Below are 15519 nucleotides of genomic sequence, written 5' to 3'. Positions count from 1 at the left end.
AAGGGAATAATTTCCTAATAGGGAATAATTTCCCCCCATCGATGTGGGCTTTGAACACTTCCAGGCATGGGGACCCCACCATTCCCTGGGCATTGCCTGACAACTCCTTCCAGGAAGAAATTTGTCCTAATACCCACCCTAAATCTCCCCTGGCACAACTTTTCCTCTCACCCTGTTTCTGGTTTCTTGGGAAAAGAGGCTGATCCCCCTCCCCACAACCTCCTGCCAGGGAGTTGTAGGGAATGAGATTTCCCTGAGCCTCCTTTTCTCCAGGATAATCTTTTATCCTGTGGGTGTAACATCCCATCCGAGGGAGATGAGACAGTTTGGGAGCAAATCCTGAATTCTGATTAAACCCCAGCAGCACCCAGCTCACAGCAAAGCTGTCTTCACGTCCCAGGAGGGCTGAAAGGCCACAAAATGTTCCCCGTTGAACACTGACCCCTTGGGTTGGCTTTTTAAGGTCTGGGATTTAGGGCATCAGCACTCCCAGGGACGAGATCTCCTGAATAAATCCCACATGCTCTGGCCTGGGATACCAAGGAACTGCTTGAGGCAGGATTTAATAGCAAAGGCCCTGTGTTAATAACTCTCATTCCTCCCTTCCAGCCCGAGCAAGAATTCATATTTACTCAGGTGGGGCAAATCTGCTGCTGCCCCGCAGGGACGTGACAGCCCTGGGAATGGGGACAGGCAGAGCCGGGGCCCAGCTCCTCTGGGGACACCACGGCCGCTCTCTGCCCAAATGTGGCCAAGGATGCACCGGGGATCTGCTGCAAGGGCTGGGGCTGGGCTTTTGTCTGCAGGCTCTGGGGAGGGCAGCAGGGACTCACCGGTGGCCCCGGGGGGCCTGGGGGTCCCTTGGGGCCCAGCAGTCCTCGGGGTCCCTGTGGGGGGAAAAACAGGGTTAGGATTGCCAGCTGAGGAGGAGCACCATGCTGGACATGGACACAGGAGGGGTTGGAAGGACTTTGCAGGTGCTGCAGCTTCCCTGAGTTACAAACTGGGAGAGAAATCCTGTGGGCACAGACCCTTCAGTAAATAATAATAATAATAATAATAATAATAATAATAATAATAATAATAATAATAATAATAATAATAATAACAACAACAATAATAATAAATTTAAAAATAATAATCTTATTATTAAAACTATATAATAATATATTGTTATTAAAATAATAAAATATTATCTTTATTATTATTAAAACATTATAATAATATATTGTTATTAAAACAATAATAAGAATATTATTTTTATTATTATTAAAACTATATAATAATATATTGTTATTAAAATAATAATATAGAATATTATTCTTCTTATTATTAAAACATTATAATAATATATTGTTATTAAAATAATAATAAAATATTATTTTTATTATTCTTCAAACATTATAATAATATATTGTTATAATAATAATAATAATAATAATAATAATAATAGTAGTAGTAGTAGTATACAGGCATTTATTCCTTGGGTTGGAACAAATTCCCTTTGAACCAACTTTAAAAAAAGATTAATTTAGGCCTGCTCCTGGATTACCCACACTTTCTGCAGCCAAGCCATTCCAGCTGGGAGTTCATGAAGGATGGCCTGACACCACCAATGGATCATCCCAAAAATCCCTGCAGATTGAGATTTTATCATGGACAACCCACACAGCTCAGCAAGGCAGAGGTTTCCATAAATGCACATTTTTAAAGGATTTGGGTTGTCCAGCATGAACAGGTCAGGATTTCTGCTGCCCTGGTGTTTTCCTTCCATCCCTGCCTCCCTCACCAGATCTAACCTGGCATTGCTGAAATTGGTGGCATTGGAGCTTCACATGGAATAATGGCAGGAGAACTGGAATTCCTGCAAAGGGAATTGTTGGAAATCCCAGCCCAGCCCCTCCTGGAGCCTTCAGGGGATTTGGAGTGGAAGGAAAGGATTGGGAGCACTCACTGAGAGCTCACTTTTCACCACAGCCCTGTCCTGCAATGAGGGGAACTCTGGGATTTGTATGGATGGAGCTGCCACGGAGGGAAGAAAATCGTTCTTGATTGATGGGCAGCTTTATCTGCCTGCCCAAATATTCCACAGCCTCCTTTTTATGATGCAGAGAGGGCTGAGGAATTAAAATGAAATGTTGCAGGGTGGAATAGGAGACATTAATGAAATGTCTTCTCTTGGAGGTGGTGGGGATTCAGATCCTGCAAAAAAAATTGCAGTTTCCAGCAAAAACTGGATGAGTCCAAGGCTCCATCCCAGCAACTGGAGACCTCCTGGGCTAAAGCCCTGCATGAATCCAGAGCAGAAACCCCACAGCTGAGGGCAACTGGAAGGAGATGGAGCAGGGTGAAGGGAAACCCATTTTGAAGTCCCACCACTGATTTCAGCCACATTTGGGATGATCTTCTTTTGGCTGAGGGCAGAGAGGACAAACCCCCAGCTTCAGGGGGTGTGTAATTACAGCAAAATTCCCTCTAACACAACTGAATCCTTTATCCTGGCCAGCCCAGAGATTTTCACTCGTGCTGCTGAAATAAAAATAAATTTCCCTGCATGTGTTTGCCCTCATTGAAGCTCCTCTTTTGTTGCTGTGTTACCTGAGCACATAAATGGTTTTTAAGAAGTTAATAAGCCATAAGTTATTGCTTGGACATGTGCTAAGGAGATAGCTGAGTTGATTAATCTTCCCTAGAAGTTAATCAGACATCTTGTCTATAATTTAGTTCCAGCGAGTCTGTAAATGCCAACCCTTCCCTCTCTCCCATGAACTGTGCCCAGCAATTCCCATCAATTAATCTCAGGCCACCACGCTGGGCCTCAGCACAACAAAATCAGGGATTTTGAAAGAAATGATAGAGAATGTTCTTTTCATAACAAAGGAAATGCATTCAGGATGGAATCAGCAGCCAGCAAGTGCAGCACACAGAAATCTACAGCCAGCACCAGCAGCTTGCAGTGCAATAAAGTGAGAAATACTCAGTGTTAGGGGGGAAAAAATGCCTTTTCAGAGTGTTTCATGGACAGCCTGTTTGGTTTTTTAGTGAGATTCTCCTTGAAAGCATTTCTTTGGCTCGGTCCAAAGAGTTTGTCCAAGCCCAGTGAGATCTCCTTCAACATTCTGCCTGCAGGAACTGCAGCTCCTCCTGCAGCTGCTCTGCAGCACGTGGGGGGCAAACACTGACAAAATGCAGACTGAGGAAGTTCTGTGTGCTGGGAGAGGACATTGACCCCACTGAAGGCAGAAAAGTCTCCCTGGCTCAATCCTGCCAGGATTTCATCCCGAGTTTATCAGGAGTCACTGACACTGCTCAGGACAAAGTGTGGGAGCTCTGTGGTGAAGATGCCACTGCTCTGAGATAAAACCCTGTTCTCAGTGGAATTTGCTACGAATACTCACAAAAAATGTATTTTATATTTATTTTCCACACCTAATTTCTACCCCAACCCGATTACCTCAAGCCCAAAGCAGAGAAAAGGATGCAGGCAGGAAAAATATGACATTAATCTACATATTACATTTAGTTATGATTTTTTCAGAGCAATCAATGAGATTTTTTCTTCATTAAAAACAAACCCAATCAAACAAACAAACAAAAGAACTCCCACCATTGTGAGAGTGAAAATAAGTGAAAATTATGAATGAAAATAAGCAAAGCAGAGTTGTTCCAGCACAGCCCACTCTCAAATTGCTCACGTGGAGCTTCAAGCTGAGTTCAATCCCTGCAGGGTCTCAGGGCAGAGCTGCCCCATGAGAGCCCTAAAAACGCCTTTTCCACCCCAAATCCATGGGAAGGGGGAAGGGGATACTCACAGGTTCTCCAGGGAGACCTCTGGGTCCAACTTCTCCATCATCTCCCTGGGCAGCAGCAGAGGCACGGAGAGAAGCAGCAAGAGACAGAAAAAATCCACATTTAATTCAGCCACCCCACAGGGGTTTTGTCCTTTTTTAATAATATTCACACAGAAAAGCAGATTCTCTGGAGGACTGGCAGGGTTTCTGTGCCTAAGGAAGACCTTGGAAGCTTGAGGACTAAAATTGAGTTTACCAGGGACTAGAAAGGCCTGAGAATCCTACAGAATTCCTGCTATGTTTAGAAAGATGGATTTTGCCACCAGAAGAGGGGCTGTAGTCACAGCTCAGGGCAGGTAAGACAAAAACCACAAGATTTAACACCAAACTGAGTGGCAAGGCAGGGTGGGAATGGGGTTTAGCCAAATCAGAGCTCCTCAGATAAACCAGAAGCAGCAAAAGGCTGATTCTCCATCCCTCCTCTCCACATCCTGCTGGGATAAAACCCCAAAATTATCAAATGGTGCTTCCCAAAATTATCAAACAGTGCTTCCCCTGAGTGGATTTTCACCCCAAACCTGAGGCTCCTCCTCAGGATCCCTTGGAATCCTTCCTCCAGTGCTGATCACCCATCCTGCCCTCCTGCAATTGTTTCCTTTTCCCTTTGGGATTCTGACTCTGCTCCTTGCCCCTCCAGCTTTGCTCTGCTCAGCCTCAGAGCCCTTTACAGCCACCATTAATTAACCAACCCTCCCAGGCTGTGGTGAGGGTGATCTGTGTGATTATTTCAGTTTTACAGGGACACAAGGAGCCCAAAGTGGGAAGAAAATGCCGTGGAAGGGGATGAGAGCTGGGAAATCCACGCTGGCTCCTCAGCTTGAGCCACACACCTGTGGCTTCAGCAGTTTTAAGCTCTCCCCTTAAACCAGAGCTGGGATTACTTAGTCTGGGCTTTGCTAGACACCCTCTGCTGTTGGCTGAAGGAGGAGTGAACAATTCAATCTTTGATTCCTGCCTCTGTCTGGAATTTCTGCTCCCCAAATCAAGCTGCAATCCTCTGGGTTTCAGAGAATCAGAAGCCATCATTTGCTCACTGTGAGCAATAATTTACTCTCTGTGCTATTTTCTTTTTCCTTTCAACAAAACCTGAGTTTCCTGACCAGATCTTTAAAACCAAATTCTTCTTTCCACTTCAACTTCCATCTCCCTGCCCTGATCCCTCCCAGGCAAGGCTCAAGGCCTGGGAGCTCCTGCCTGATGCTGCATCTGCTGCTTGTTTCCAGGGGTTCCTTAGGAATTCCCAATCCAAGGCAGACTTACCCTCTCCCCATCCTCTCCAGGAGCCCCTGGGGGGCCGTGGGGGCCTGGCTCACCCTGCAAAAAAAAGGCAGAAAATGCTTCAGAGAAGGTGAAAACTCTCTGGCAATGGAAACCACCAGGAATGGGGATGAACCAAGGTGTGGATTTGATTTTTCTGCCTGTGCTGGAGGTCCCTGTGCCCTCAGAGCTGCCTCTCTCTCTGCTCCAGGGAGGGGAGGGACACCCAATCTGCCAAAATAACCTTCTACCATTTTCCCCCCAATTTTTAAATTATAAATTGTAATTTCAAGCAATTTCCACCCCGTCCAACAGCAGGTTTTGCCTCTTGCTTTGGTTTTTCAGGCTGCATTGCATGAAGGTAATTTTTTCCTCCCCATCCTGATTTAGAGCAGCCCCAGAAGGATCCTGCAGAGGGATTTTGCAGCTCCTGTGAGGGTGATGTGACATCCCACAGGCTCTTAGGGACACTCATCGTCTCCTGTGCCTCATCCCAGTCCCTCCCAGCCTCCTCCTCCTCCTCGCAGGGTTTCATCTCAGTGGAAGAACACTTACTCTGTTTCCCTTCTCACCAGGCAAACCAGCCAAGCCATCAAAGCCTCGGTCACCCTGAAAGCAAAACCAGTTTAAAACCCATTTTAAACCAGTTAAAAACCACTCAGAACACATCTCCAGCTGTATTTGAGTACCCTTCCTGTTTATTTCCTTTCTGTGGCAAGGAGGGATGCATTTTCTCCCTCAGACATTCAGCCTTCACTTTCCACCAGACCTGTTTTCCATCCCCTCCTTGCCTGGCAGCCCCTCCTGGGGGGGACAGGCTCATTACAGCACTTTGCTGGGTAAATGATTTGTGCTCTCCAGTCTCTGTCTCAAACCCCCATCTCTTGCAGCCTTAAATATCTCCATAATAAAGAGTTTAAACACTCCAAGGCACCATTCCCTGGGCAAACTCTCTCTCTGCATTCCATTTCCAGCACAGCAGCTTCTTTCCTGCTTGGTAATTCTGGCGGATTGCAGCACAATGAAGGGATTTTGTCTCCAATAAAAAAAAAATAATAGGAGGGATTCAAATTCTTCACCACACCTCCAATTCCTCACCTGGTTAAGAGGTGGTTTTTGGTGGTTCTACTTTAGAGGCTTTCCAGCCACTCGTTTGTGTTTGTTTTTTGTAATTGGGATTCTGAAGTATTTGTTCTAAAACTGCAGCATATTTCATCCAGCAGTTTTAAAAAGTGGCGTTAAAAAAAAAAAAAAAGCCAAAACAGGGAAAGAAAAGGAAAATTCTATTCTATTTCTAAAGGAAATTGCTATTCTGCCTTCCAGGAGTGTGTTTAACTTCCCTCTCTTGACTTCCATGACTTCACAGGAGCCTCTGGACCAGCTCACAACCTCCTCCAAGCAAGCTGGGCTCCTTCTCCAGGGGTCCCTCAGCTCATTCCTGCTGAAGAGAAGGTGCAGATTCCCCAAATCCATAAAATCCTGGCACTACCTTTGGTCCTGTCTGGCCTGGCATGCCCCGGGCACCGTCACTGCCAGCTCGTCCCTGCAACAGAGAACACCAAAGTCAAATCCAGAGGGTAACACAGAACACAGGGACAACTGGGGCTGAGACAGGGTTCAGTTAAGCTAGAGAGAGGGTTTATTTAAGTCAGGCAGCTCCTCTTGGTGAGGGAAAAATCCCTGCTCTGTGTTTGAAGCCACATCCTGGGGTTAATGAGAGGTGGGAGACGAATGGCAGCGAAGCCACTTCACTACATGGGCCATGGTCGTTGGTTTTATGTGAAAAAATGATCTCCCAGCACGTTTTAAGAGATGCTAATGATGATGGCTGCACGTTGGAATGAGAGTTTCTGTTTCCAGGAAGGCAGAAGTGGGTCACACACAACACTTGCTCGTTCCTTCCTCTGGCAACTGGCGAGCCAGAGGGGGGTGTGAAATAAAAATCAGAATTAGGGATGGAAACAGAGCAGGATTTACACCTGATCCATTCTTGGGACTGGATTCTCCTCACACACTGCCAGGAGTGGGGACTCCAAGCCAGTTCAAGGCATTTGTGCAGCTCCCAACACCAGGGAGCCAAAACACCCTGGGATAAAAGAGTGGGATGTGCAGCTCTGAATTCCCCCCACACTGCTCAGATTTTAACTCCCATCCTGGTTTCTGTCCTCCCAGATTTCAACTTCCATCCTCATTTTCATCGTCCCAAATTTTAACTCTCCTCCTCATGTGTGTCCTCCCAGATTTCATCTCCCATTCTCATTTGTGTCCTCTCAAATTTTAACTCTCGTCCTTGTTTCTGTCCTCCCAAATTTTAATTCTCGTCCTTGTTTCTGTCCTCCCAGATTTTAACTCCCATCCTCATTTCTATCCTCCCAAACTTTAAGTCTTCTCCTCATTTGTGTCCTCCCAGATTTCATCTCCCATTCTCATTTGTGTCCTCCCAAATTTTAACTCTCGTCCTTGTTTCTGTCCTCCCAAATTTTAACGCCCATTTTTGTGTCCTCCCAAACTTTAACTCCCATCCTTGTTTCTGTCCTCCCAAACTTTAACTCTTCTCCTCATTTGTGTCCTCCCAAATTTCAACTCCCATCCTTCTGTCCTCCGAGATTTTAACTCCTATCCTGATGTCCTCTCAGATTTTAACTCCCATCCTTGTCCCCTGACAGATTTAACTCCCATCCCAATTTTTACCCTCCCAGATTGTCACTCCCACCCTGGTTTGTGTCCCCTGGGGTGGCCGAGAGGGCTGGCCCAGCCCAGCCTGGCTGCCAGCCGGCTCTTGTGCAACGCCCTCGGTGCGGAGGAATTGTTTGGCAGCAGGAGCAGTTTCCAGCAGGAATTGCAGCTCCTGCCTGCTCAGCGCAGCTGCCAGGACACTCACCCTGCGGCCTGGCTTCCCTGCAGGACCGGGAGGGCCTTGGATGCCTCGTGGACCCTGCAAGGAATCAAGGAGAGAGGAAGGAATGTCACCTGAAGGGAGCACGAGCAGAGCCGGTGCTCAGTGCCCACTGCAGGCACTGCTAGGGCTCTCAGGGCCTTCAGGGCTCCAAAATGAATCCCTGGAGCAGAGCCTGTGGTTCCAAACACACAGGGAAGGGGCAGGGCTGGGCATCTCCAGGAATTGTAGGTGTTTGTCCATGGGGAAGCTTTTGCAAGCACGTGGCGGAGATGCATCCCATAAATCACTTCCCTTGGCATCAGAAAATGGGAACTTCCCCTCAGTGCAGGATTTAAGGCTTGGAAGAACAATATCCTGAGCATTAGTGAATTCTCCACACTCCAGATTATCTTTTATGTACGGGACTCCTCCATGGGTGTTTTTCCAGGAAGGGAGCTGCAGAGTTTTACACTGCTGGCTTAAAACCACATCCAGAGCCTGCATTCACACTCTTGGAGGGACATTTCCATGGCAAACACGTGTTCTCACAACTTCCTGCTCCCAGCTGGCACGGGGTGACTGAATCCCTGCTTCCCAACAGCCTCTCAGGCAGGACTGGCTGCTCCACCCCTCATTTCTCCAGCTCCCCCAGTTCCACACTCACCTGAGGTCCCATTTCTCCAGCTTCTCCCTTCAGTCCTCCACTGCCCGGGGGTCCCTTTGGACAGAGAAGAAGATTCCACATTAAGGAAAAGCCATTCATGGATCCAGAGCCCACAGGGAGCTGAATCAGCTGGGGTGGCTCCATCCTCACCATCTCCATCCTCACCAATTCCATCACTCCCAGTTCCATCCTCACCACCTCCATCCTCCCCAGTTCCATCAATCCCCAGCTCCATCCACACTAGTTCCAGCACCCCCAGTTCTATCTTCACCATCTCCATCACTCCCCAGCTCCATCCCCCAGTTCCATCCCTACAATTCCATCACTCCCCAGTTCTATCTCCCCAATTCCATCCCACCATTTCCATCCCCCTAATTAAATCCCCCCAATTCCATCTCCCCAGTTCCATCCCCTGATTCCATCCCTCCCCAATTCCATACCCCCAATTCCATCACTCCCCAATTTCATCCCCCAGTTCCATATCCCCAATTCCATCCCCCCCAATTCCATCCCCCCAATTCCATCCCCCCAATTCCATCCCTCAGTTCCATCCCCCCAATTCCATCACTCCTCAATTCCATCACTCCCCAATTCCATCCCCCGATTCCACCCCTTCCCAGTTCCATCCCTCCCCAATTCCATCCCTCCCCAATTCCATCCCCCCAATTCCATTCCCCCAATTCCACCCCCCAATTCCACATCCCCAATTCCATCTCCCCAGTTCCATCCCCCAATTCCATCCCCAATTCCATCTCCCCAGTCCCACACTCACCATCGGGCCCGGCCGCCCCGTCAGGCCCATGGGTCCTGCTGGTCCCCTCAGTGCCAGCTGCAACAGAAGGACAAACGGGGCTCACCTTGTGACAAAGCCACCACTGAGCCCCCAGCCTCGGTTCCCTCCACACCCACAAACCCCTGGAGCAACGTCCACATCCCCAGGGAATTCCAGATGCTGCCCCACAACAGGCAAGGAACTTCTCCTTGCCCAGATTTGCTGTGGCTGCCCCTGGATCCCTGGAAGTGTCCAAGGCCAGGCTGGGACACTTGGGGCCACCTGGGATCAGGGGAGGTGACCCTGCCCATGGAAGGGCTGGGAATGAGATGGGCTTGAAGCTCCCTGCCAGCCCAAACCATTCTGTGGTTCTATGAAAGGCCCTGGACCGTCCATGAATCTGCTGAGAGGACATAAATATTTATGACCCCACTTCAGCTGAACAGAATTTTTTTCTTAATTGTCCTGGTGGTTCAATTTTAGAGGAATTTTTCCTTTTTTTTTGGTTAACATCCTCCAAACTGAACTCCAATTCAAACTGAACACAGGGGGCTTTTAGCTCCATAATTAAGGAGTCGTGTTAACCATGCATCAACCCAATAATTTCCATGGTGGGAAATGGAGCTGGGCCATGCTTTAAAACATCCCTCAGACAATTTGTTCCCTCGTGACAATCCAACACTTCCAAAGAGTTGTAATTATCTGTGTACTCCAGTAATTAAAATCTACCCAGTGACTGAGCTTGGAATGGCAGAAATATTGCACAAATGCTGGGTTCTGTGGCATCTTTTTACAACACCCCATTAAAAGGGAGATGCTGTGAACCACTGCTGGCTGCAGCAACACTCAGTGCCTAATGAAAGCCAAATTTTAAGGGGATAAATCAACCTAATAATGCAATTAACAGCAGTGATAACGAGAAAAACAAACCCAAAAAAGGAAAAGGTTATGCTTGCTGCAGGACCCTGTTTTCCAGTCCTGTAGTTCCTTACAAAAATGACATTTATTTCCCTTTCTGCATCATGGTTTTCAGCCAAAATGTTGAAGTTCACGAAAAAATTGATTTTTGTCCTTTCTAGAAATAGTCAACTTTTTATCCACAGTGCAAAAGTTACCCAGGATTTATCTGGGTTTTAAATTTTTTTTCCCAAACTCAAAAATTTAAATAAAAAGGAATTTTAAGGAGGAGAGGGAGATTTTTTTTTTTTTTTGGTAAATCACAATTTTCAGCAGGCAGAACAACAAAAAGAAAGAACAAAAAGAGAGAGTTGGAGAAAGCAGATGCTTCTCATGAAACGTTTATCAGGTCAAACCCTCTATTTCCCAGGAAAATAAAATGCTGATGGAAAAACACTGGGCAGGCTGGAAATTAAGACTGACAAGGTAGCACCAGGAACATAATCCAGGATATTATTGGCACCACAAGGTTAATGGACAGGAAAATGCAGTGGCTGGGAGGATCAGGACTCTGCCTGAATCTGTAAAAAATCCAATTCAATTCCTTTGGAAAAGGATGGAAAACAGAAAATTCCCAGCTAAGGCAAAAAAACCCCCACCAGGGGCAGGTGCCGCCCATGGGGGGAGATCCCAATGGATTTTACCCCATATAAAGATGAAATAAATTGAGTTTTTTGCTTATTTTAGCCCAAAAAAAATCCCTGTTAAAATCTGCAAACAGCTCAGAGTGACAAAGCAGCTCCAGCTGCAGCCAGATGTGGGCTCTGGAGCTGTCCCCAAATAAAACAGCCCCAAAGCTGTGTCCCTTTGGGAATTGCCACCCTAAAAATGTTCTCCTTCATGGCAAGGGTGTGTTTGCAGCAGAATTTTGTCCCTTTGGGGCAAACAGAGCAGTTTGGGAACTGTGGGGCTCCCCCAGCTCCTTCTGCATCTTTGTTTTTTAATGTCAGCACTCAGGAAAGCTCCCACGAGCACCCAGGGGAGGACAATTTCAGAGCTGAAAATGAAGTTTTATTTTGAAGAGAGGATGCAAAGCCTTTCCCACGGAGGTGTCCATGCAGGCAGGGAGCAGGAGCTGTCCTGGGAATGTGCCAGTCTTGTTTCACCAGCGAGCCAGGGATGATCTGGACATCAATCAATAAGGCCATCCGAGGAAAGAAATGTTCCAGGTATGGTCACCATGAATTCCCAAATAAATACATGAAATTACAAATCTGCCTGTTGAGATTCTGGGAGCTGGGAGCAGCTTCTGTCTGTGACATAAGTTTCATTATTAGGGTTTACTGGGGGGAAAACCATACAGAAATAAGGAAATGCTTTGAGCACAACCCCCCAGCTGCTCATAGGGACCCTCAAAACACAAATACACCGAAACCAGCGGGTCTGCAAGAAATTAAACCCATCTTTCCATCAGCTGGGTGGAAAGATTATTTTTTAAAATAAAAACCCAAACCATGCCGCTGCAATCCCGTGGTTCCACCAGCAGCGCTGAGGATGAGTGTGGTCACAGGGATGTGAGAGGTTTATTCTGCTTGTGCAGGTGGCTGCTGGGGGCCGTGGCAGGCTGTCCCAGCTGGCACACTCACCCTGGCCTGCTGCAGGATGGCCTGGGCTTGTGCCTCCTGGGCTGACACCATGGGTCCTTTGGAGCCCGCGTCGCCTCCGCCGCTGAAGCGGAACTGGTGGGAGCAAGGTGACAAAGCAGGTCACAACTCTGTCCCTGCAGCCCCCCCAGCCTGAGCCTGAGCAGCTCTGCCCAGCCCCGAGCCCACCCCAGCCCTCCCAGTAACCCCAGTAACCCCAGTAACCCCAGTAACCCCAGTGGCCTTTGGTCACCGGCTCAGGGCCACCAAGAGAGCGATTGCCAGCTCGGGGTGGTGACAGTGAGGGGGATTGTGGCCTCAGGGACTTCCCACACCACATCCAGCACCCACAGAGGCTCTCCCAGGGCTGGCATTCCCTGGTGCCAGGGGTGGCATTCCCTGCTCTCCCAGAATGGCATCCCTGCTCTCCCAGGGGTGGCATTCCCTGCTCTCCCAGACTGCCATTCCCTGGTGCCCAGGGCTGCCATTCCCTGTTCTCCCAGACTGCCATTCCCTGGTGCCCAGGGGTGGTCTCAGGTTATTTGTGCAGCTCTGGACAAAGCTGAGCTGCTGGAGCGTGGCACTGTCCAAACCCCACAGTTTGGGCTGCTGTTCAAGCCAGGAGCCTTCAGCACTCAAAACTGCCCCAAATATTGATGTTTTATTTCCCCAACTTTGAAACAGAAGGAGTTTAATGTTTCCTTCCACCCCCCTTTCCTTGGCCTGCTCCTGCCTTAGCTGGCAGAGTTTACAAGGAGGACACTCTGGTGGCAGAACCTCCTTGGACAGCTCTGTCACCTCTGTTTCACCTCAGCTGCCTTTAGGTGTGTGACCACACCAGCCTGGCAGGGAAATGTGAAGAAATTCAGTTCCCAAGCCCACGGCTGGCTCCTGGAGTGGCCAACAACCGTGGTGTGGTGGCCAGCAAAGCTCCACGTGCAGCTCCTGGCCCAGGAAAACCTCCCCAGGCTGGACAATGAGCTGAGGCTTTTCCCTAAAAACTCCTTCCCTCTGCTACCCCAGTGCTCATTTCCAGCAGATGGTTGCCTCATATAAAAAAAAAAAAACAAAACCATTTCTTTAGTGTCCCGGGGCCAACAAGGCTGATTTGGGAATTGCTGGCTTTGTGGAGGAGGAGGAGAATCACACAAAGTGACCACTGGTCATTAAAAGAGGTGGATTCATTCAGGTGATTGAAAATTTGGCACTTTGAGGAGCTGTTAGAGGTTCCTGAGTGGTTCTGCCTGGAAATTTGGCTCTTGGAGGTGTCTTCAGTTGTTTCTGCATGGTTTTATCTCTCTCTGTCCAGGAAACTCTGCATCTCCTTCAGAATTCAAGAAATGTTGGGACAATGCTCTCAGGCACAGGGTGGGATTTCTGGCCTTGTCCTGGGCAGAGCCAGGAGCTGGACTCAATAATCCTTGTGGGTCCCTTCCACCTTGGGATATCCCATGATTTTTGTCATTATCCATCACTTCTGGAAATTTTTGACTTGCTTTTGACTAGTGAAGGAGCTGCAGTGCTTTGAAAAAAGCCAATTTACAATGGGAACCATCCAGATCCATCTTTTCTCTCAAGGAAAACATGTCCTTGGGGTAAAGGAGATGGGAGATTTCTGCAGGAAGGGGCACTAAACAGCAGCAAAACCGAGAAATCTGACTCATTTTAATCCTTTTTTTTGTTCTGTTTGTACTCACAGGCAGCATAAGCATTGTCCCTGGTGGTCCTGGCAATCCATCTGCTCCTGGGAGACCTGGGCGTCCAGGCGGGCCCTGAAAGAGGAAGAAATTAAAATAAACTTCTAAAATATCATTTTGGTTCTGTCCAACAGCTGTGGTTATGTCACAATATTGTCATGACAGGGATTGAGTTGGTGGGAATCCCAATTTTTCTTCAATTTTCTTAATTCCCTCCTCTCCCATCCTGCCCCTGCTATTTCCAGGGTCTGCCTCGTGCAGTTTTGGAGCAATCCAAGCCCCTGCCATGCTCCAAGTTAACAGAATCAGTGTTTAGGGTTGAATCTGTTAAAACCTATTAAAAACCCCCCCCAAAAATAGATGAAACTTCCTAACTCAGTGAGGGAGAAATGGAGGGAGATAAATTTGTTCCTGCATGTGTTCCATCAGCTGGGTAATTTTATTTTTCTCTCCTTTTTTAAAAAATTATTTTAGTCCTTTGAGGTTCCTTCCCCCTCCAGTGGAGTGGTCCTGTCAGGGGCTGTAAATCAGCCCAAATCCATGGATCTCCAGTGGAGAATCTTTAATTGGCACTAAAGCAATGAGTGGGCAGTCAAGGATCTATTGATGAAGCCATAAAAAATCAAAACCAGCCAATTTCCCTGGCAAAAAGTTGAGGTTAACCCAGATGTCCTCCTCATTCCACTGATCACACATGCAAATGAGGGTGACAGAAATGTCTGGGGCTAATTTCAATTTTCACAGCAATTTAAGGCAACAGGGATTTGACCACATCCCAGCCAGGCCAAGAAAAGCCCCAGTCTCCTTTTGTGGCCAGCGGGTCAGGATTGAGGACTTGGCAACTCCTTTAGTTAGGAAATATCAACAATAAATCAATTTATAGGGAGCTGACTCTCTTGGAAGGGCAAGCAATGAACATTTCTGTAGTTCTCGCTCTCCTCAACGTGCCTGCAACCTGTTCAGACCCCAGAAAAAAATGTAGATACAAAATCCTGCCACAAATCTCAGGCACAGGGACATCAAAAAGCCATGAAGTCCTAAGGTCACCCCACAAGGGAGGTGGATAAAGGTGAGAAAGACAAATGGGCAACAAAGTGCCTAAAAATCTGAATATTTAGTAAAACAACCCAACAGACCACCAAACCAAAGGATTTGGTGCTTTATCCTTGCAGCAAGATCTCCCCACCTCACATCCCTCTGCTCCCTCTTCTTCCATGTCCAACTTCATGATTCCCTCATTCCCTCCCCTAAATAAAACCCAAAAAAACCAACCCAAAGCACTCAGGCTGAAGTTTCCAGCAGAAATCAGAGCCCAGCCCTGGTGGGCGTGAGGAGCTGCCCAGCCTGGCCAGGGCTGGGGTGTCCCCAGCTGGGCTGGCCCTGTCCCCACCCCACAAGGACAAGGCACCACGACCAGCCTGGAATAACAACGCTGCTCCTGGGGCTGGATCAGCAGAAAAATGGCACAAATAATTTAGGCCAGGCTTGTTTTAGATGATAAACTTTCTTTTCTCTCCCTCTCCTCCTATAATTCCAGCCCTGCCCATGATGGAGCAGGGCTGAGCTTGTTTATCTCTCCTGACAAGTGTTGATGCAGTGCTTTTATCCATAAATGCCTCTTTTTGTTTCAGGCTGGGTGTGGGAGGTCTTTTCCTGGTGGAACGGACCAGCAGAGGGTGGGGGGGTGGGCAGTGAAACACAGGAAAATCAAACCCATAAAGCACTTTGGAAATTTAAATTCATGAATGCCTGGAAGAAATGCAGCCTGCCAGGCTCTGGGTGTAAATCTGTGTGGCTCTCCTTATGGAAATGGGGATTTGCTGATATACAGCAGCCAGGGATGGATGGGGACTTCAGCTT

The 15519-nt window shown here is 47.8% G+C and overlaps 1 protein-coding gene across 1 annotated transcript in view; it reads right to left on the bottom strand.

Annotated features, from left to right (window-relative positions):
- COL5A1 (collagen type V alpha 1 chain) overlaps positions 1-15519 on the bottom strand; it is a 126997-nt gene that overhangs the window by 41278 nt on the left and 70200 nt on the right. The window contains 10 exon segments of the mRNA XM_064394141.1: positions 834-887; positions 3813-3857; positions 5112-5165; positions 5664-5717; positions 6598-6651; positions 7990-8043; positions 8651-8704; positions 9423-9479; positions 11966-12058; positions 13660-13734. Of these exon segments, the coding sequence (XP_064250211.1) occupies positions 834-887; positions 3813-3857; positions 5112-5165; positions 5664-5717; positions 6598-6651; positions 7990-8043; positions 8651-8704; positions 9423-9479; positions 11966-12058; positions 13660-13734 (594 nt within the window).

This window comes from Passer domesticus, chromosome 18, assembly GCF_036417665.1.
Source record: "Passer domesticus isolate bPasDom1 chromosome 18, bPasDom1.hap1, whole genome shotgun sequence".
Lineage (NCBI taxonomy): Eukaryota > Metazoa > Chordata > Aves > Passeriformes > Passeridae > Passer > Passer domesticus.
Note: the sequence above shows the minus strand (reverse complement) of the source record. Positions and strands in the feature narration are given on the sequence as shown.